This window comes from Peromyscus leucopus, chromosome X, assembly GCF_004664715.2.
Source record: "Peromyscus leucopus breed LL Stock chromosome X, UCI_PerLeu_2.1, whole genome shotgun sequence".
Taxonomy (NCBI): Eukaryota; Metazoa; Chordata; class Mammalia; order Rodentia; family Cricetidae; genus Peromyscus; species Peromyscus leucopus.
The window spans coordinates 136,172,525-136,192,499 of record NC_051083.1 but is presented as its reverse complement, the minus strand read 5'-3'; the positions used below and the strand labels follow the sequence as shown (position 1 = coordinate 136,192,499).

The window sequence follows — 19,975 nt, the reverse complement described above, 5'->3', positions numbered from 1 at the left end:
GAGAGCCTACATTGCTAGAGGTCAGATGCCAAGACAGAAGGTTGAACAGCTTCAGCAGCTTCTCTTGGGAAAGAGGGTCCTCTGACATGGCTCGGCCTGTTGTCATTTAGGGACTGCTCACAAAAGTGCAATCTTGGTTGCTCATATCACAGGCTTCCAACCATGTGTATATCTATAGTTGTGGGGGTCCTTGTCTTTATTCCAGCCTCCGTACCCACCATTTACCTGGTCTGAGGAAAGCTTTTCCATGTGGAAAATGAATTGCAACTTTTATTAGGAAGATAGGCAGAAGGAATAACAGGAAGTTCTACTAGCCCCATCCTGATCCTTCCTTCAGCTCCCTGGGACTCCTCTTCACCCACAGGGTACTTGCCAGGGTAAGACGCACAAGCACCTCTGTTACCTATTCCCCTCCTAGATCTTGAAGCCTCTGCCCCAGTTACTTCCCATGTCTGGCACAAAGGAGCCAACTTAAGGGTTTCCTTGTAGTCCTGGAACATTCCTTCTTGCATACCTGGGGACAATAAGACCTAGGGAGGACCAAGAACAGCCAAGGTACCCCTCTCTTGGTGCCCCCAGGGCCAACTCCAGACAGGTGAGCTACAGGGAGCCTTTGGATGGAAAGAGCCCAGTGAATGCTCAGAAGGGTGTATCCTTGGTCAGAGAAGAGCTGGCTGTGGCACAGGACTCATCTTGATGTCCCAGGCTGGGTGTGATGTGCCTCTGAGCACAGCAAAGCAGGCTACGTAGCTCTGAGGAGACACTGCTACTGAAGGAAGCATAGATCCAGGGGTTGGTACAGCTGTTAAGGCTAGCCAGCAGCATGAGCAGCACAAAGGGAGGTCCTATGAAGGAGAGAAGAGTCCAGGTTGGATCTCAGGGTGTCCCTTGCTCATGCTAGCAAGCCATGGGGGCACCACATGTAAACCCACTAGTTGGGCATAAAGGTAGCAAGTGGAGTACTTGGATGTGTATGGCCAAGCCCTTACCTCCCTCACCCCCAGCCTTAGCCACACCCACACCCACTTTCCAGTGGAGCCTCTGGGTCCCACGCTGCCCACAGCTGCACAAGGAAGAAGGGTGCCCAGCACAGCACGTAGACAATCACAATCACCAGTGTCATCCTCACAGTCTTGGCCATGGCTGCTGACACATGGGCTCCCTCGATGGGACTGCCTGTCCGGTGCCCTCTGCGGCGCCTCCCTGCTCTCTCAGATGGCCCTGGCACCAGACTGGCATGAATCTCTCGGAAGATAAGAACCTGGCAGGCAGCAATGCCCAGGGCAGGTGCTATAAACACCATCAAGGCAATCCAGGTGACGTAGGCACGAAGGCCCCAGGGCTCTGCAAATCGGGCCCAGCAATCAAACACTCCACTGCCATTTCCCACATCTCGTTGAGCAAAAATGAAGAGCTGAGGCAGGCTGAGAAGGAGTGAGAAGGCCCAGGCCACCAGCACTGGCCGGTTCCAGCGAGCCCCACCTCCATGGCGATATGCCAGCATAGGGCGGCAGATGGCGCGGTGGCGGTCTAGCGTCATGGCCAGGATCATATAAGAGGAGGCATACATGCCCACCATCTGCAGGTACTTGACGGCCCGACACAGGGCATCAGGACCATGGAAGCGGTCAGTGGCATCCCAGGCCAGCTGGGGCAGCACTTGAAACAGAGCCACAGCCAGGTCAGCTAGGCACAAATGACTGATGAAGACATGCATGGGTGCCCAGCGTCCACGCCGGCCCCGTCGTATTAGGGCTCCCAGCACCAAGCCATTGCTCAAGGCCACAGCCACAAAGACAGTAGAAAGCAGGGCCAGTTCAGCCCGGACTAGCAGTGGGTCTCGGTCATCCAGTAGCTCCTCCTGGCTGCTGTTGCTGGGAGAGCTAGGGGGCGAAAGAGGCCCAGGCACAGCTAGGCAAGGGTGAGAGGGACAAGGGACAAATTAGTGGGGTGCTATGTATGCTCCCTAGAATGAGGAAGTTCCAATGCTAGGGATGGTGGCCTGTGCAGCTGGTACCTTGAACCCCTTGTTGGTCTTACTGCCCATTCCCTGGCTCCCAGCAAAAGGGACTTCTAAGGAAGTGTGTGGTTTGGGAGGCAGGTAGTGCTTGCCCTTCAACCCCTCCTGACAGCCTACCCATTCACAAGAAGGGAAAGAGGTTTTAGAAAAAGGGCCTTCTCGGCTTCATCCAACCCACCCAGCCCACCTGGCTCATCCAAGCAAGGGTAGCAGAAACCCAGTGGCTGTAACCTTACCAGATATGGTGGACACGAGGAGCATGGTTGGGGTGGCTGCACACCTGTCACGGGGGCCAACTCAGCCTCCACTCCAGGTGCCAGCCCCACTGTCCAGGGTCACTGTACAGGATAGAGGTGCCAGGAGGCAGGTACCTCTCTGAAGGTGCGTTCACAGGATGGAGGTCCAGGCTGTATTTAGGCCTGGGCAGGGAATATAAAGAACAGTCAGACAGAACAACACACAAAACCCAGGTTCCATCCAGGCAGTTCACAAGAGCCTGTGGTGATTAGGCATCAGAGGTAAACACTAAGATTCCCCCTGCCCAAACAGCAGCTTGGGTAGAACCACCATTGGAGGGCTAAGGACTGGACAAGAGAAACCAAGTGTGCTTCTCAGAGCCTTTTTACAGCCCCTTACCTGCTTCAGCTCCTGGGCTTCTGGGCAGCTGGGCAGCAGCGTGAAGGTGGCCCAGTGCTCAGACTGCTCTCCATTGTCGGCCCCGCCCCAACCCAGCCTCAGGGAATGACCTGAACAGGAGACTTCCCCCTCCTCTCCCTCACGCGCCTCCCCTAGCCTCCCGCCTCCCCTGGCCTCCTTCCTCCATCTACCAGGAAGTAAGTTCCTGGCCTCCAATTTCCTTTTCTGCCCCAAGCTTCTTAGGTCAGTCCCCAGGACCACCCTTCTCAAGTCCAGTCCCTATCTTGGTTCAGCAGCAACCTCCATCCTGCCTGCCCCTACCCCACAGGTCCATCTTTCTAGAACATCTGGTATGACAGTGCTGTGAGAAACTATTTAGTACAGCACCTCATCTACTAAGTGGGAAACTGAGGCTGGAGATGGCTGGACCTGACCCAGAATCACTACTTTTTCATGGCAAATCCTTACCTTCTTTACCCAAGCCAGACGCCTTATTTTGTCTTCATTTCCTGGTGTCAGAGGGCTAAAAGCCTGGGGTTGGGAGAACCTCTAAGGACCATTCAAGCCCCTCCTCCTCAATTCGAGTTGGCTGCCCAGAGATGGGGGACAGAAAGGGAAGGAGTGGGGCTAGGGGAAAATCAGAGCTAAATGTGCCCCTATGTGATTCAGCTTCCTCCCCAGGGGCCTGTAGGAGCAACCACCCTTTTCCTCATGCCCCACCTGCAACCACCTGTCCCAGGAGGAAGGCCTTTCAGACTGCTCTCCAGTGTACGTACCCGTTTCTCTCTCTCTCTTCATACACACACCCTCAAATACATGCTTCTCACAACACGAAGACTCATACATTTGTGCACAAACAGCGGGCTCAGGGATCCAAGTTCCCATGTGAAAGAACCTGAGGAAAGAACTTAGGGACACAGATGTTTAGGACCTTCTATCACCCACATACCTGACTCCTGCCACCTGTAACTCACCAGCTCCCCCTCCTTCTATGGCTCCCTGTCTGTTCAAGTTAGCTTGGTTTAGTCCCAGGCTATTGCCTGCTCACCCACCCAAGGCCAAGCTTCTTTTTTGCCCGTTTCTTGGTTTTCTTCCCTTGACCTACAAGGCTGGCAACCAAAACAGCACTAGCGTGAACCAGGTCCAGGCCCAGGGACCTTGCCAATGGTCAAGGTTTCCTCTTCCTGCCTAGAGAGTCTGGTGGGGCTCTAGCACCTCCCTGCCCTTGAGACATGGGATGGATGCCTTCCTAAGAGACATAGATGCACACCCCACCTCCATTCTTTGTGCATACATGCTATGCAGTTCAGACTTCCACATTCCACATATATTACACAGGGACACACATCATCCAATACACACTGCACATATATACACTATCACACACACATATATTGAATGTTTATCATCCTTTTGGGGTCCTTTGGGTTTTGCTATTTTGAGACAGGATCTTCTGGTAAGCCTGGAGCTCCCTAAGTAAATTAGGTGGGCCTGAAACTTGCATGGATCCTCTGTCCTCTGCTTCCTAAGTGCAGATTATAGACATAGAGCACCATGCTTTGTTTGTTTGTTCCTTTGTTTTTTGAGACAGGGTCGCTCTATGTAGATCAGGCTGTCCTAGAACTTACTATGTAGACCAGACTGACTTCAAACTTACAGAGATCCACCTGCCTCTGCCTCCCAAGTGCTAGGATTACAGGCATGTGCCACCATGATTTACATGTTTTTGTTGTTGATTTGTTTGCTTTTTGTATTTTGAGATAGAGTCTCTCTACATAGACCTGGCTGTCCTGAACTCAGAGATCCATCTGTGTTTGTCTTCTGAGTGTGGGAATTAAAGATGTGCACTACCATGCCACGCTTCACTGTAGATTTCTTTTTAAATTTATTTTATTACATTTATTTATGTGAGGGTGGGGGTGTACACCACAGTGTGTATAGGTCAGAGGAAAACTTGTGGGAGTCATTTTTCTCCTTCCACCATGTGGGTCCTGGGAATCAAACTCTGGTTACCAGGTTTGGTGACAGGCATCTTTACCCACTAAGCCATCTTGCCAGCCCATCATTATTACTCTTTAATTCACATTAATGTTGAATTAAGTTGAATTCAACTTCACAGTGGAGAGATATCTATGTCCTTTGTGCTTTATTGGTGTTTGTTGATGTTGCTGAATTTTTCATCTGCACTAAAGAAAAGTGGTTTATTGGTGAAATTATTAAGGCCACTCCACGTAGTTAAAAGGGGAGGTTTATTTAGTGGGTAACTTACAAATGAAGGGATAGGTAGATTGTGGGGTCTGGGGAAGGTGTATTGCAGTCCAGCGGTGTTCTCTGGAGCTCTGCTCAGTCAATCTCCACCGTCCAGGGTCCAGGAACAGAGAGAGTGCTCACCCATCCGGATCTCAGGTCTTCAGGGCCCTCCCTTGGCCCCACCTCATAGGCGTGATAGTTGCTGAAGCCTCAATGGGGGTTGGAACTTCCAGATCAAAGCTGGAATGGCTACCTACTACAGTGGTTTATCCTGCTTGGAGATGTAGTGCTCTCTAAATATCAATTAGATTAATTTGCCTGATAATACTGTTCAAATCTATATTCCGACTTTTTTTTCTTTCTTACTTGATCAGTTCCTGAAAAACACATGTTATAGTGTCAAAGTGTGTTGGGAGATTTGTTTATTTCTAGAGCCCTTTAGAGGGAACAATTTTTACTTCGTGTATTTGAGAGATTTGGTATTAAGTCTTGTTATTTGTCCCTTTTTCAATGTCCCTCCTACTTCTGGTAACATTCTTTATGCTGAATTCTACTTTATCTGGTGTTTATAAAGCCACACCAGCTTTTCTGTGCTCCATGCTTGCTTGGTATATCTTTTTCCATACTTTGACTTTCAACATGTATTTATGCTTAAAAGTGCTTCTTGGAAATACCATATAGCTACTTTGTTTAAGGTTGACATTCTCTGCCTTTTAACTGGTGTGTGGCAGATTGTGGCTTTCCAAGGTAGCCCCAACAATCTCTCCATCCCACATGTTCTCCTGGAGCCTTGCCATCTCCCATCAAGAGGTGAAATTTAACACTCACCGTACAATCCAAGTAGGTTTGCATGTTGCATGTAATTAAGATAATCTGCTAAAAGTGCTGCTTGCTTTCTGAGGCTGGGTCAGAAAATTTGAGACATGTGGCTTCTGCTTTATTAGCTGTGTACTCACCCATCACAACCATGTTAGCTGCCTAACTTCCCTACCACCCCATGAGAAGACCTGAGCAGTCATCATGGAGAGAGTACAGAGAAGGGCTTACAGAGAGCATAAAGGAGACAGGCCCAGGCAGCTTTAGCTTGCTTCATCTGCAGGCCTGGTTGGACAGCAAGCTTGTGAAAAACCCAGAACTAGAATGACTTGGGTGAACCCCTCCCAAATTCTTTTTTAAAATATTATGGTCTGCTGGGCAATGGTGGCTCATGCCTTTAATCCCATTATTCGGGAGGCAGAGGCAGACAGATCTCTGTGAGTTCAAGGCCAGCCTGGTCTACAGAGTGAGTTCCAGGACAGCCAGGGCTACACAGAAACACTGTCTTGAAAAACTAGAAAAAAATTATGGTTTATGTATTTATTTAGCTGGTATAATGTGGGTAATTACAGATATAGTTTGACAGTTTAACTATTTAAAATGTTCAGTTCTGCAGTATTAATTGTTTTCATAATGTTTTTGGCTTTGGGGTGTGTGTGTGTGTGTGTGTGTGTGTGTGTGTGTGTGTGTGTGTGTGTTTGTTTAAATGTTTTGCCTGCATGCCTGCTTTTGCAGCACGATCATATTTAGTTCCTACAGAGGTCAGAAGAGGACATCTGATCCCCCTGAAACTGGAGGTACATTGTAGTGGGTAGCCATTCCAGCTTTGGTCTGGAAGTTCCAATCCCCATTGAGGCTTCAGTAACTGTTACACCTACAAGGCGGGGCCAAGGGAGGGCCCTGAAGACCCGAGATCAGGATACACCATTAAATAAATCTCCCTTTTAACTACGTGGAGTGGCCTTAATAATTTCACCAATAGTACATATGGTTGTGAGCCACTGTGTGGGTGCTAGGAACTGAACCTGGGTCCTCTGCAAGAGAGTGCTTTTAACTGCTGAACCATTTTTCTAGCCTGCATTCACAGTGCTTAAAGCCATCACTACTGTCATACTAGTCAGAAGCTTTTAATCCCCCTGCCTCTACTTGAGATTATAGGAGTGCACTGTTACACAGGGTTTGTGCAGTGCTGGGAATGGAAGTCAGGACTTTGTACATGATAGGCAAGTCCTCCACCAACTGAGCTCCGCCCCCAGCTGAGTAGTCTTTTGTTGGATTTATCTACTTGGCTGCTGAGAGCGGCTTAGGTGCTTCCACTTTTTGGCTGTTGCCATTTGCTCTCAGGTGAGCTCTATCCTAGCACCTGATGCTGACTGGATAGCAAGTTCCTCTGAATCGAAACATTCCTTCTGAAGGAGGGATGCCCATAAGACAAACTAAGTAAACTTAGGAGGTTTAGAGCTCAGATAGTGACAAGATTCACAAGACCCTTCTCCAGGATAATGGAAGCTGTAATCAAGTGATGGGGACATTTTTTTTTCTTTTCTGAAGCTGCCTTGGAATTGTGCAGGAAGCCTCGGGGTTGCAGCTATTTTTAATCTCATCCATGTTGGAGTGGGCTTTTCAGATGCCTTCAAGTCACCCAAGCTCTCATAAATAAACAATTAAACTCCTTGGTTCATCATGCTAGACTTGAATGGACTCATTGCTTTGGTTTGTCATTGGCACCCTATCTTGGGTGAATAAATGTTTGTTTACATCCCCCAGCAAAAGTCAAACAGTCTGATCTCTGTTTGATCCATTTTTATTTCTCTTTGGCTTTTGGGGGGACACTTTGAGTCTTTTTTTTTTTTTTTTTTTAAGTATCAATGACATTCTTTTCTTTTTTGGTTTTTCGAGACAGGGTTTCTCTGCGTAGCTTTGCGCCGTTCCTGGAGCTCGCTTGGTAGCCCAGGCTGGCCTCGAACTCACAGAGATCCGCCTGCCTCTGCCTCCGAGTGCTGGGATTAAAGGCGTGCGCCACCACCACTCGGCTACACTTTGAGTCTTTAAGAGTGTTTTCTGTTTATTGAATTTCTGTTTATTTATCTTGCAGTGCTGAGGATTGAACCCAGGTCTTTATGCACAGTAGGCAAGTGCTCTATCTCTGAGCAACATCCTCAGCCCCTATTGACATTTTAATTATCATTTGAATTTGTGTATGCTATGCAAATGTCCTATCACTAAGTCATAGTACCCCCCACCCAAGAAATTTTCTTTTCTTTTCTTTTCTTTTTGAAACAGTCTCATGTAGCACTGGAGTGGTGGTTTGAATAAGATTGGCCCCCATAGGCTCATATATTTGAATGCTTGGTCCCTAGTAGGTGGAATTGTTTGGGAAGGATTAGAAGGTGTGGCCTTGTTGGAGAGGGTATATCACTGGGAGTGGGCTTTGAGGTTTCCATAGCTGGTGCCATTTCCTAGTTAGCATCTCTCTCTGCCTCTCTTTCTCTGTCTTGTGCTTGTGGATCAGATGTAAGTTCTCAGTTACTGCTTCAGGGCTATGCCTGTCTGTCTGCCTATTGCCATCCTCCCTGCCATGATGGCCATGAGCCCACCCTCTTAAACTGTAAGCCCCCATTAAACACTTTCTTCTATAAGTTGCCTTGGTCATAGTGTCTTGTCGGAGCAATTGAAAAGAAATTGAGATATCAGGCTAACCTCAGACTTGCTAAGTAGCAGAGGCTAACCTTAAACATCTTATCTGCTTGCCTTCATGTCTTACTTTTCTATTGCTGTGATAAAATGCCATGACTATGGAAATTTTTAAAAGAAAGAGTATAATTGGGTTTATGGTTCCAGAGGGATAGAATTTATGATGTCAGAGCAAGGTCACATAGGTATGTGGCTGGAGCAACAGCTAAGAGCTCATATCATGATCTGCAAGCAGGAGTCAGAGAGTATACTGGAAATCCCATGAGTCTTTTGGAACCTCAAAGCCTGCCCCTAGAGACACATCTCCTTCAATAAGACCACACCTCTTCATTCTTCACAGACAGTCTCCAACTGGCAACCAAATATTCAAATCTATGAGCCTATGAAGGCCATTCTCATTCAAACCACCACACTTCAAATGCTAGGATTACAGACATGTGCCACCACACCAGGACTCTTTTTTCCATGTTTTTGTTTTGTTTTGTGTTGTTCGTTTTCAAGACAAGGTTTCTCTGCATAATTCTGGCTGTCCTGGTGCTGTGGGATGTGCTGTATGTTAAATGTGTTGCTCTGATTGGTTAATAAGTAAAACACTGATTGGCCAGTAGCCAGGCAGGAAGTATAGGCAGGATAAGCAGAGAAGAGAATTCTGGGAACAGGAAGGCTAAGTCAGAGAGACGCTGCCAGCCACTGCCATGAGAAGATGTTAAGATACTGGTAAGCCACCAGCCACGTGGCAAGGTATAGATTTGTAGAAATGGGTTAATTTAAGCTATAAGAAGTTAGTAAAAAGCCTGCCACAGCCATACAACTTATAAGCAATATAAGTCTCTGTGTGTTTACTTGGTTGGGTCTGAGCGACTGTGGGACTGGCAGGTGAGAGAGATTTGTCCTGACCGTGGGCCAGGCAGGAAAACTCTAGCTACAGTCCTGGAACTCACTCTGTAGACCAGGCTGGCCTCGAACTCACAGAGATCCACCTGCCTCTGACTCCTGAGTGCTGGGATTAAAGATGTGTGCCACCACCGCCCAGCTTCATGTTTTGTTTTATTTTATTTTATTTTACTTTAAGACAAAAGTCTCACACTGTAGTTAATGACAGCCTTGAATTTTTTCTGTAGACCAGGCTGGCCTTGAACTCTTGGTCATCTCCTGCTTTAGCTACCCAAATTCTGTGATTATAGGCCTATAGCACCTGACACAATTTAACAAATGTGCTGGCTAGTTTTATGTCAGCTTGACACAAGTTCGAGTTATCTGAGAAGATGGAACCTGAATTGTGAAAATGCCTCCATAAGACTGGACTGTAAGCAGAACTGTAGTGCATTTTTGTTTGTTTATTTGTTTTTCATTAGGAGAGAATTTTGTTGTTGTTGTTTGGTTTTTTGAGACAGGGTTTCTCTGTGTAGCTTTGCGCCTTTCCTGGATCTTGCTCTGTAGACCAGGCTGGCCTCAAACTCACAGAGATCCACCTGCCTCTGCCTCCCGAGTGCTGGGATTAAAAGTGTCATCTTAAACTGCAAGGATGTCCTTTAAACATCACAATCAACATGCCAAAGGAGAAGCCGTGTTGTCACAATGCCCATTTACCAGACACTTCAATCCACCCTTGCTGACCTTCTATACCGCCCTTTTTTTCTTTTTCTTTTTATTAAACGAGAGAAAGTAGGCAGATACATGTTGGTAAATGCTAACTGTCTGTATGCACATAGAGACACAGTGTAATCTCTGAGCCCAATACAGAGAAAGGAACAAAGCTAGAAGTCTATGCACTACTACACAGGGGCCGAAGGGTTTTTCTTTTTTCCCACAGAGCAGTGGTGGTGTTGAATCCACAGCTTGAGACAACAAGGGATAAAAATGAATTTAGAACAGAATAGTGGAGATTCTTTTCCTGTTGTATTTTGTTCATGGTATTTCCCCCCAAATAGGTTGAGAACCATGGTGTTGAGAAGAGACCTCAAAAAACAGGGTGACTGAGGACAAGAGGGGTTTAGGGGTGAGGTGGAGGGAAATGACTGCAACCTGCTCCCAGGGACTGGAGAAAATAAAATGTTCTTTGAGACATGGTTTCTCTGTATAACAGCCCTGGCTGTCCTGGAACTCACTCTGTAGCCCAGGCTGGCCTCAAACTCATAGCGATCCACCTGCCTCTGCCTCCCTAGTGCTGGGATTAAAGGCATGCGCCACCACTGCCCAGCTGTAGGGCACTTTTTAAATTAGTGATTGATGGGGGTGTAGAGGGAAACCAGGAATATTAAACTTGAAGGCTTTTCTCTTTAATGGAAAGGATTTATACCTATTTTCTGCCTTGAAAACGGATTGGATGTAGTTAATAATCTGGTGATCTTTTGGATCTATAGAGCCAGTCCTCATCCAAATCCCCCAGACTACTATGTTTATCCTAGATTTCTGAACATTGTTTCTTAGTCAACAGAACCTGTTCTTACGAAAGAGATCCCATATACTTTCTACTATTATGCTTATTCCAGACTGTAGCTAGAGTTTTCCTGCCTTGCCCACAGTCAGGACAAATCTCTGTCACCCGCCAGTCCCACAGCTGCTCAGACCCAACCAAGTAAACACAGAGACTTATATTGCTTACAAACTGTATGGCCATAGCAGGCTTCTTGCTAACTGTTCTTATAGCTTAAATTAATCCATTTCTATAAATCTATACCTTGCCACGTGACTGGTGGCTTACCGTTGTCTTCACATGCTGCTGGTCATGGCGGTAGCTGGCAGTGTCTCTCTGCCTCAGCCTTCTGCTTCCCAGAATTCTCCTCTCTCCTTGTCCCACCTACTTCCTGCCTGGCCACTGGCCAATCAGTGTTTTATTTATTGACCAATCAGAGCAATTTGACATACAGACCATCCCACAGCACTTCCCCTTTTCTTTTTTTAAAAAGGAAGGTTTTAACTTTTACACATTGCAAAGCCAGCTTGGTATATTTGGGAATTTGGGCGTAGCTTCTCTTACTACTTTCTGCTGGAGGGGGGCGCTGTATCTTATGGGGATACAAAGAAAATTTTAGGATCATGAAGTAGTCCATGAGGGTGTATCGTCTGAGCCAGTTGCCTTGAAACGATTCTGGATGTTGGATCATCTGGGCCATGGTGTCATCAGAGACCTTTCAGGTGGTCTTGGCTGGTCAAACCTGATGTATCTTAATCTGGAACCATTTCAAGACATCTCTCTTTTTAAAATTTATTTATTCTTATTTTGTGTACATTGGTGTTTTGCCATGGGTGTTGGGTTCCCTGGAACTGGAGTTACAGACAGTTGTGAGCTGCCATGTAGGTGCTAGTTCCAGGTCCTCTGGAAGAGCAATCAGTGTTCTTAACTACTTAGCCAACTCTCCAGCCCCCAGCCCCTTCCTCTCTTGACCCCTTAGCCTGAGCATTGCTTCTCAGTCAATATAACCCATTCTTATGGAAAAGGACACCAGTACTTTACAAAAGATAGGTACTTTGCAAAGGAGTTTCAATTCATTCCTTAAACTTTGTTGTGATAATTGTCACTAGAAAACATTTTTCCAAAGTTGTACTGTGTTTAAATATGTCAAAAATAAACTGCTCAGGGTTAGACTCTAGAAGTTTTTGTGTTTGTTTGTTTGTTTTTTGGTTTTTCAAGACAGGGTTTCTCTGTGTAACAGTCCTAGTTGTCCTGGAACTCACTCTGTAGACCAGGCTGGCCTTGAACTCACAGAGATCCGTCTGCCTCTGCCCCCCAAGTGCTAGGATTAAAGATGTGCAACACCAGACCCAGCCAGACTCTAGAAGTTTGAACCAACCCGAATAACTAAGTCACATTGAACAGGATTTCCTTCGTGCCTCATGCAGATCATTCCTCTGCCTGCCATGGCATTTGCTGGGACCCCTACAATGAGGGAAGGCACAGTCCATTTGGATTGGGCCACCCCTAGGCTGGTGGTCCTGTATCTAATAACAAAGCAGGTTGAGCAAGCCAGTAAGTAGCACTTTCTATGGTCTCTGCATCAGCACCTGCTTCCAGGCTCTCTCAGATTTGAGTTCCTGTCTTGGTTTACCTCAGTGAACTGTGACTCTGGATAAATAAGCCAAACAAACCCTTTCTTTTCTAAGTTGCTTTTGGTCATGGTGTCTCATTACTGCAATAGTAACCCTAACTAAGATAGAAATCAGAGTTTGTGGTTTGTTTTGTTTTGTTTTCCTTTTGGTTTGCTTGCTTTTGAGGATCTTTTTGTATAACTCTGGCTAGCCTGATACTCAATATATAATCCTGGTATGCAATCTATAAAATATGGGTGGCCTCACATTTACAATAATGTGCCGGGTGGTGGTGGTGCACACCTTTAATCCCAGCACTCGGGAGGCAGAGGCAGGCAGATCTCTGTGAGTTCGAGGCCAGCCTGGGCTACCAAGTGAGTTCCAGGAAAGGCGCAAAGCTACACAGAGAAACCCTGTCTCGAAAAACAAAAACAAAACAAATTTACACTAATGCACCTGCCTGAGCTTCCAAGCAGCTAGGATTAGAGATGTGAGTTATCATGCTTGGCTCAGAAAAGAATATGTATCTTTATAATTGTATTTTCTCTTTCATGCTGTCAGGATAGAGGCTTTCCTCAGAAGTCTGGTCATCTTTGGCTGTTTTCTCATGCTAGCCATGGTAGCCCAGGCTTATAAACCTAGCTCCACAAGAGGCTAAGACAAAAAGATCTTAAGTTCAAGGCCAACCTGGCAACTTAGTGAGAGAGCCCCTATCTCAAAATAAAATAGTAAAAAGAGGCTGGGCATGATGGTGAATGGCTTTAATCCCAGCACACTGGAGGCAGGGGCAAGAGGATCTCTGGGAGTTTGGAACCAGCCTGGATAGCCAGGGTGACACAGGGAAACTCTGTCTCAAAAACAAAAACAAGCAAACAGACAAAGAAAACCAAACACATAGTAAAAACAGCAAGGGTCTAATGACCTGAGTTTGAGCCCCAGAACCCAGGTACAGGGGGAAGGAGAGAAGTGACTCCACCAAGTGGTCCTCTGACCTCCATAGGCATGCCATGGCATGTGTGCCGCCCTGAATCATGCACATAATAAGTAAAAATGTTTTAGAAGATGACTGGGGATGTAGCTCAGTGGGAAAGCACTTGCCGAGAATGTGCTAGGCCTTGTGCTAGTGCTGAGTACCAAAAATGAAAGAAAAGAAAACCAAAAAGAATCATTAAAGAGCTTTCTAGGAAGAAGGGGCTTGCAGAGCCTGAGCTAAACTGCAGCAGGGCTGTTTCCTTGGAATTCTGTCATTCAGCTTTCCATCATTGGAACAAATACTTGATAGTGAATTTAGAAAAACAAAAGGGTTATCTAGGTCCACTGTTTCAGAGCTTTTGATCCTTCATTGGTTGGCCCATTGCTTTGTGGCCTGTGGCAAGACCACAGGAGCATGAGGTGGGACAAAACCAGTGACCATACAGTTGGTTGCAAAACAGAGGAAGGGTCTGGGACTTCTCTCTCTCCCTTTTAAAAAGTAATTTTAAAAAATTTAAATGTATTTATTTTTTATTCATTTATTTTTTTATAGATGTTTTGCCTGCTTGTATATCTGTGTGCTATGTGTATGCAAAGCCCATGAAGACCAGAAGAAGGCTTCAGGTCCCTAGGACTGGAGTTAAAGATGGTTGTGAGCTGCCATGTGGGCACTTGGAATCAAACCCCAGTCCTCTGGAAGAACAGCTAGTGATCTTAAATCTGAGCCATCTCTCCAACCCCTCTCTCCCTTTTGAGTGTGTGCTTTCAATGTATGGAACACTTACCATTGGGTACCACTATTTCCCAGAATCCCATGTTGAAAACTAATCTTCTAAGCTTTTAATACAGGGACCTTCACAGGAGTGATCTATAGCACCCTTCATCAGTGCTGTCTTCAGGTCCTGTGTCCTGGGATTAGTCCCAAGGAAGATCTTTAGGCTAATGCCTGAGGCTGGTTGCTAGCACTCAAGGAACTAAATGGGCCAACACTGAATAGAGCATCCTTTTAGCCCTTAGATTGTGCTTGAAGGACTGGTCCAGACTTGTAGCTGGTAATGCCATCGCTACCACCACCTGTTCACCATGTCTGAGTGAGGGGCTGTGGATCAAAAAACAGAGACAAGAGACAGCGGGTCGTTCACCTCAGCAGAATGCCCAATACCGTTTATTGAAAGAGGGAGGAAACCTTAAATACAGGCTTACAGCACAATGGAGGATCCCTGGAGGGCAGAAGTTCCAGTTCTACATTCTTGCATCTAAGCTGTTTACACCAAATGCAGGATACTCGAACAAAGAACCTTTGGTGAGCATTCAGTAAGAAGGAAACCGGCAGGGAATCAGCATAGGGAGGAAATCTGGTCAAGGTCAGCAAGCAAGGCAACAGCTACCCAAAATGGGGGACCAGGGCCCTACACAGACTCAGGAGTAGAAGGAATGGAAAGGAACAGCATGAGGTTAAGGACAGAGGGTAAGCATTTGAGATGAACAGATTAGAGCAATTGAAGCAGAAGGAGGAGGAAGCTGAGGTGAGGTTAGCATAGTTTGGGGATGCTGGGCACGGTGGGCACATCTGTAATCCCTATACTTGTGAGGCTGAGTCAGAAGAATGATGAGTTCAAGGCTAGTCTGGGCTACACAAGACCCTGCCTCAAAATGAAACAACAAGCAAGAGATAAAAGAAAACAAAAGAAAGACCTGACACCTTCACATCAACATACATGCAGGCAAAACACCAATGCACATAAAATAAAAAAATTTTAAAAAAGAATGCATGTTTGTAACAAGTCTTTCTCTGTCCCACCAGCCAGCTCCCAAATAATGACACAGAGACTTATTATTATTAATTATGAAAGCTCAGCCTCAGCTTAGGCTTGTCTCACTAGCTCTTATAAATTAAATTAACCCATATTTATTAATTTATGTTCTACCACATGGTTTTTACCTCTCTCCCATTCTGTTTGTCCAACTTGTTCTGTGTCTCCATGGCATCTCATGCACCTAGATTTATCTCCTACTTCCTCTCTCTCTGTCTGAAAATCCCACTGATACCTCCTGCATAGCTGTTGGCCATTCAGCTCTTTATTAAACCAATCACAGCAATATATCTTCACACAGTGTTCAAATATCTCATAATATATGTTATAAGCTGGGTGTTGGCGGTGTATACCTCTAATGCTAGCACTTGGGAGCCAGAGGTAGGTGGATCTCTGTGAGTTCAAGGTCAGCACATAATTAAAAATAATAAAAATAGCTGGGTGTTGGTGGTACACACTGTTGTGGAATATTCCTTTACATTGTGTGAAGATGTGTCACTGTGATTGGTTCAATAAAAAGCTAAATGGTCCCCGGGGTGGTGGTGGCGCACACCTTTAATCCCAGCACTCGGGAGGCAGAGGCAGGCGGATCTTTGTGAGTTTGAGGCCAGCCTGGTCTATAGAGCAAGATTCAGGAAAGGCGCAAAGCTACACAGAGAAACCTTATCTCAGGAGAAAAAAAAAAAGATAAATGGCCAATAGCTAGGCAGGGGGTATAGCAGGGACTTCTGGACAGAGAGAGCTTTGGGAAGAAGAAAGGCAGAGCCACAGGCCTTTTATGCAGGAGGAGAGGTAAAAGCCACGACTCACATGGCAACATGCAGATGAATAGAAATGGCTTAATTTAAGTTATAAGAGCTAGTGAGACAAGCCTAAGCTATCGGCTGAGCTTTCATAATTAACAATGAGCTTCCATGTCTTTTTTGTGAGCTGGTGGCCCAAAGAAAAATCTGTTTACAGCACACCTTTAATCTTAGCCCTTGGGAGGCAGAGGCAGGCAGATCTCTTTGTGTTAGAGGCCAACCTGGTCTACAAAGCAAGTTCCAGGACAGCCAGAGCTGTTACAGAGACAAACCCTGTCTTGAAAAACCATAAATAAATAAATAAATAAATAAATAAATAAATAAATAAATAAATAAATAGATGAGTGCATGGTAGTAACTTCAGTAACTACTATAAAATTTATACAGTGCTTCAAAGCAAGGAGATAACAAATTTAATCCAAGATGACCAAGAAGGTGTACTTGGGTCTCCTCTTGGTCTTCATTCTCACCTCTTTATTTATTTATTTAAAGATTTTATTTAAAATTTTAATTACCACCGGGCGTTGGTGGTGCACGCCTTTAATCCCAGCACTCGGGAGGCAGAGCCAGGCGGATCTCTGTGAGTTCGAGGCCAGCCTGGGCTACCAAGTGAGCTCCAGGAAAGGCGCAAAGCTACACAGAGAAACCCTGTCTCGAAAAACCAAAAAAAAAAAAAAAAAATTTAATTACCTGTGTGTGTGTGTGTGTGTGTGTGTGTGTGTGTGTATGTATGTATGTATGTATGTGTATGTATGATGTCAGTGCAGTTGTCCACAGAGACCAGACCAGAGATAAGAAATTATATGGTCTCTTAGAGCTGATGTTACAGAGAGTTGTGAGCTGCCTGATGTGTGGTGCAGGAAACTGAACTTATCCTCTGCAAGAGCAGTAAGTGCTCTTAACTGCTAAGCCATCTCTCTGTCAGCTTTGGTTTTAGACAAGGTCTCATGTAGGCCAGGCTGGGTTCAATCATTTTATGTACCTGAGACTGCCCTTGAATTCCTGAGTGCCGAGATTAAAGGCTAAAAATCTTTTTTAAAAGGTTAAAAATCCCAAGTGCTGGGATTAAAACTTTTTTTAAAAAAATCAGAAAACAAACAAACAACCCCTCCAAAAAAAAAAAGCCAGTCATGGTGGCGAATGCCTTTAAACCCAGCACTTGGGAAGGAGAGGTAAGCAGGTATCTGTGAGTTTGAGAACAGCTAAGGCTGTTACACAAAGAAACCTTGTCTCAAAAAAAAAAAAAAAAAAAAAACAAGCTGGGCAGTGGTGGCGCACACCTTTAATCCCAGGACTCGGGAGACAGAGGCAGGCAGATCTCTGTGAGTTCGAGGCCAGTCTGGGATACCAAGTGTGTTCCAGGAAAAGGCGCAAAGCTACACAGAGAAACCCTGTCTCAAAAAACCAACCAAACAAACAAAAAACGCCACCACTAACACACACAAACACACACACACACACACACACACACACACACACACACACGCAAAAACCAGAATAAAAAAATAAATAAAAACCCCAAATAATCAAAAAACCTTCCTGAAACTATATGCCTCAAAAGGATCAACTTTACTATAAGTTATATTTTAACATGGATAGTTTTTATGTTTTTTTCTTTCTGTTTTATGGAAGAACTGAGAAAAAAAACTGAAGGCCTCACACATGTTAAGCAATCACTCTCTCAGTAAGCCACAGCCCTAGCCCTAAAGCTGATTTTTATTTAATTTAATCTTTGTTTTTTTTAAGTGGAATCTTGCAATGCATCCCAGGCTGTCCTTGAACTCACCAAGTAACCTAATCTGGTATCAAATTTAAGATATTCCTGTTTCACCTCCCAGTGCCACAATTTTAGGCATGTGTTATCATGTCTAGCAAGCAGATTTTTATTTTATTTTACTTTAATTAATTAATTTTTTTTTTTTTTTGGTTTTTTGAGACAGGGTTTCTCCGTGTAGATTTGGTGGCTGTCCTGGATCTGCTCTGTAGCCCAGGCTGGCCTCGAACTCACAGAGATCCACCTGGCTCTGCCTCCCGAGTGCTGGGATTAAAGGAGTGTGCCACCACCACCCAGCTAGATTTTTATTTTTTAATTGATTATATTTTGAGACAGGCTCTCACCATATAGCATTGGTTGATCAGGAACTTGCTATGTAAACCAGGCTGGCCTCAAACTCATAAGATACCTATCTGCCTCTGCCTCCCAAGTGCTGATATTTAAATGACAAAGTTTTTTGAGAGGTGAAACAAAACCATTTGTATGTAGGTTTTGCATGTAACACTGGGTGTGGTGAACCACCACCTATAATCCCAGCAGGCTGCGGCAGGGGGATGTAGGTTTAAAACTAACCTGGGCTATAGAGTGAGTTCCAGGACAGCATCAACCCTAGATTAGGTCGAGCTGGGACTTGGGTGCAGGCTAGGAGTAGGGCAGAGGAGGAAGCAGCTGGAGAGGAGTGGCCAATTTTGTGGCCTATCGCTCTTATATCAGTGCAGTCAGGAAGCTGATTTCAGCTCAGTGCCTCATGGAAAATACCCTTCTCTGCCCAGCTCAAGAGGCCTCTGGCTTCATGACCCAGGCAGGCTCAGCCTCTTCTGCTGTCTCCTGAAGACATGAACCAGTGGCACTTCGTGAGTACACTGGCAGCTTCATTGTGAATCTGTCTGAGCCAAGTGGCAGGTCTGTAGAAGGTGCGGTACCCTCTGAGCTCTCTGCCTAGGCATCCACCTTCACTCAGCTGCTTCTTCCTAAAGACTCCATCGAATGCGGCATCAAGACCTTCACAGAGCGCTGGTGGGCACCCCCAAGTTTCCTTTCTTTCATGAGAAAGGAAGCTGGCAGGAGGTGGTCCTATGAGGAAGGAGACCAGGCCAGAGTGCCAAAAGTGATTTCATGGGAACAGGGCACTGCACCACTAGGGGAGTGTTGGCAGGCTGAGCAGAGGGCCTAGGGAATGCTTCACTGAGTAACAGGCATGCCCATAAAAATACCTTAGCTACCAGGGCTGCTGCAATCTGCCATCTGGGCCCTAGGCCTTCCTTGCCCTGAGGCTTCAGCTAGCTGGACTTAGTTTGGAATTCCAGCTCCCTCCACTTTGTCTCGCTTGGGAGGTCACAGTCGTGAGCCTGGGAGGGGGCACCACTGGGAAGAGCTCCTTCTTTCCAGAAGCTTTCCCCAAAGGGTTGTAAGTGGGAGTGGGGAGGGCAGGAAAGGTCAGGAAGCGGCCAATCCCGAGGACAAAGAAATTAGGCACTGAGCAGGCTGGAAGTGGGAGTAGGGGGTTGCAGGTCTAAGAATGCCCTCTCTGCGACCTTTTGCTTCTGTGCTAGGTTGGGTAGCGACTGTGGGGTGTGCAGGAGCCCATGTCCTGCCACACCTCCTTCACAGGCTGGGGACTCAGGTTCATGCGCACATCCTTGAAGGACCCTGGCCTAGCGTCCTGGATAGACAGAGGTTCGAAGAGGAGCCCGAGGATATGGGGTTCTTCCCTGAGGGCACAGAGACGTTCAAATGCATGACAACGGCGCAGTACGGACCTAATTGTGTATGAGTACCCATCACTGGCCAGCGCCCTCGAAGCCCAAGTGGAGGTGGGGCAATCTGGTTCATAGCCTGGATCCTTTCCCCACTGCCCAGCGGCGGGATCCCAAGAATACTCTTGCCAACGATTCCCAATCCAAGTCTCCAGGGTGGCGGGGATTCCCGATGGTGAGGCTGGGGTCACTCTGGACTTGGGGGTTCCAGGACTGCAGAGCTCCTGGAGAGGGCTCCCGAGGGGTCCCTATCACGCGCGGGGCTCTGCGGCTAGGTTCCAATGAAACAAGGAGAGAGGGTGTGGCGAGGCGGGGCCTGCTGCGGGGGAGGTGATCTCACTCCCCCTCCTCCCTCTTCCTCTTCCCTCCCCCCCACGCACTCCTCTTCCCCAACCCTCCCCTCCACGCAC

The 19,975-nt window shown here is 46.3% G+C and overlaps 1 protein-coding gene across 1 annotated transcript; it reads right to left on the bottom strand.

The window, feature by feature from the left end:
• Positions 1-248: 248 nt before the first annotated feature.
• Positions 249-2,827, bottom strand: Avpr2 (arginine vasopressin receptor 2). The gene is made up of 4 exons (XM_028888551.2): positions 2,657-2,827; positions 2,257-2,439; positions 1,027-1,911; positions 249-845 (listed from the first exon to the last, which is right to left on the bottom strand). Exons 2-4 carry the CDS (start codon positions 2,279-2,281, stop codon positions 640-642), a joined length of 1,116 nt encoding a protein of 371 aa, XP_028744384.1. The 5' UTR covers positions 2,282-2,439; positions 2,657-2,827; the 3' UTR covers positions 249-639.
• Positions 2,828-19,975: the final 17,148 nt, after the last annotated feature.

Coding starts and splice junctions, on each gene's coding strand:
- Avpr2 (XM_028888551.2), bottom strand. CDS start 2,281: ATGCTCCTCGTGTCCACCATATCTG. Junction 1,912..2,256: donor CCTCGTGTCCACCATATCTG/GTAAGGTTACAG, acceptor ACCCTTGCCTAG/CTGTGCCTGGGCCTCTTTCG. Junction 846..1,026: donor CCCAGAGGCTCCACTGGAAA/GTGGGTGTGGGT, acceptor TCTCCTTCATAG/GACCTCCCTTTGTGCTGCTC.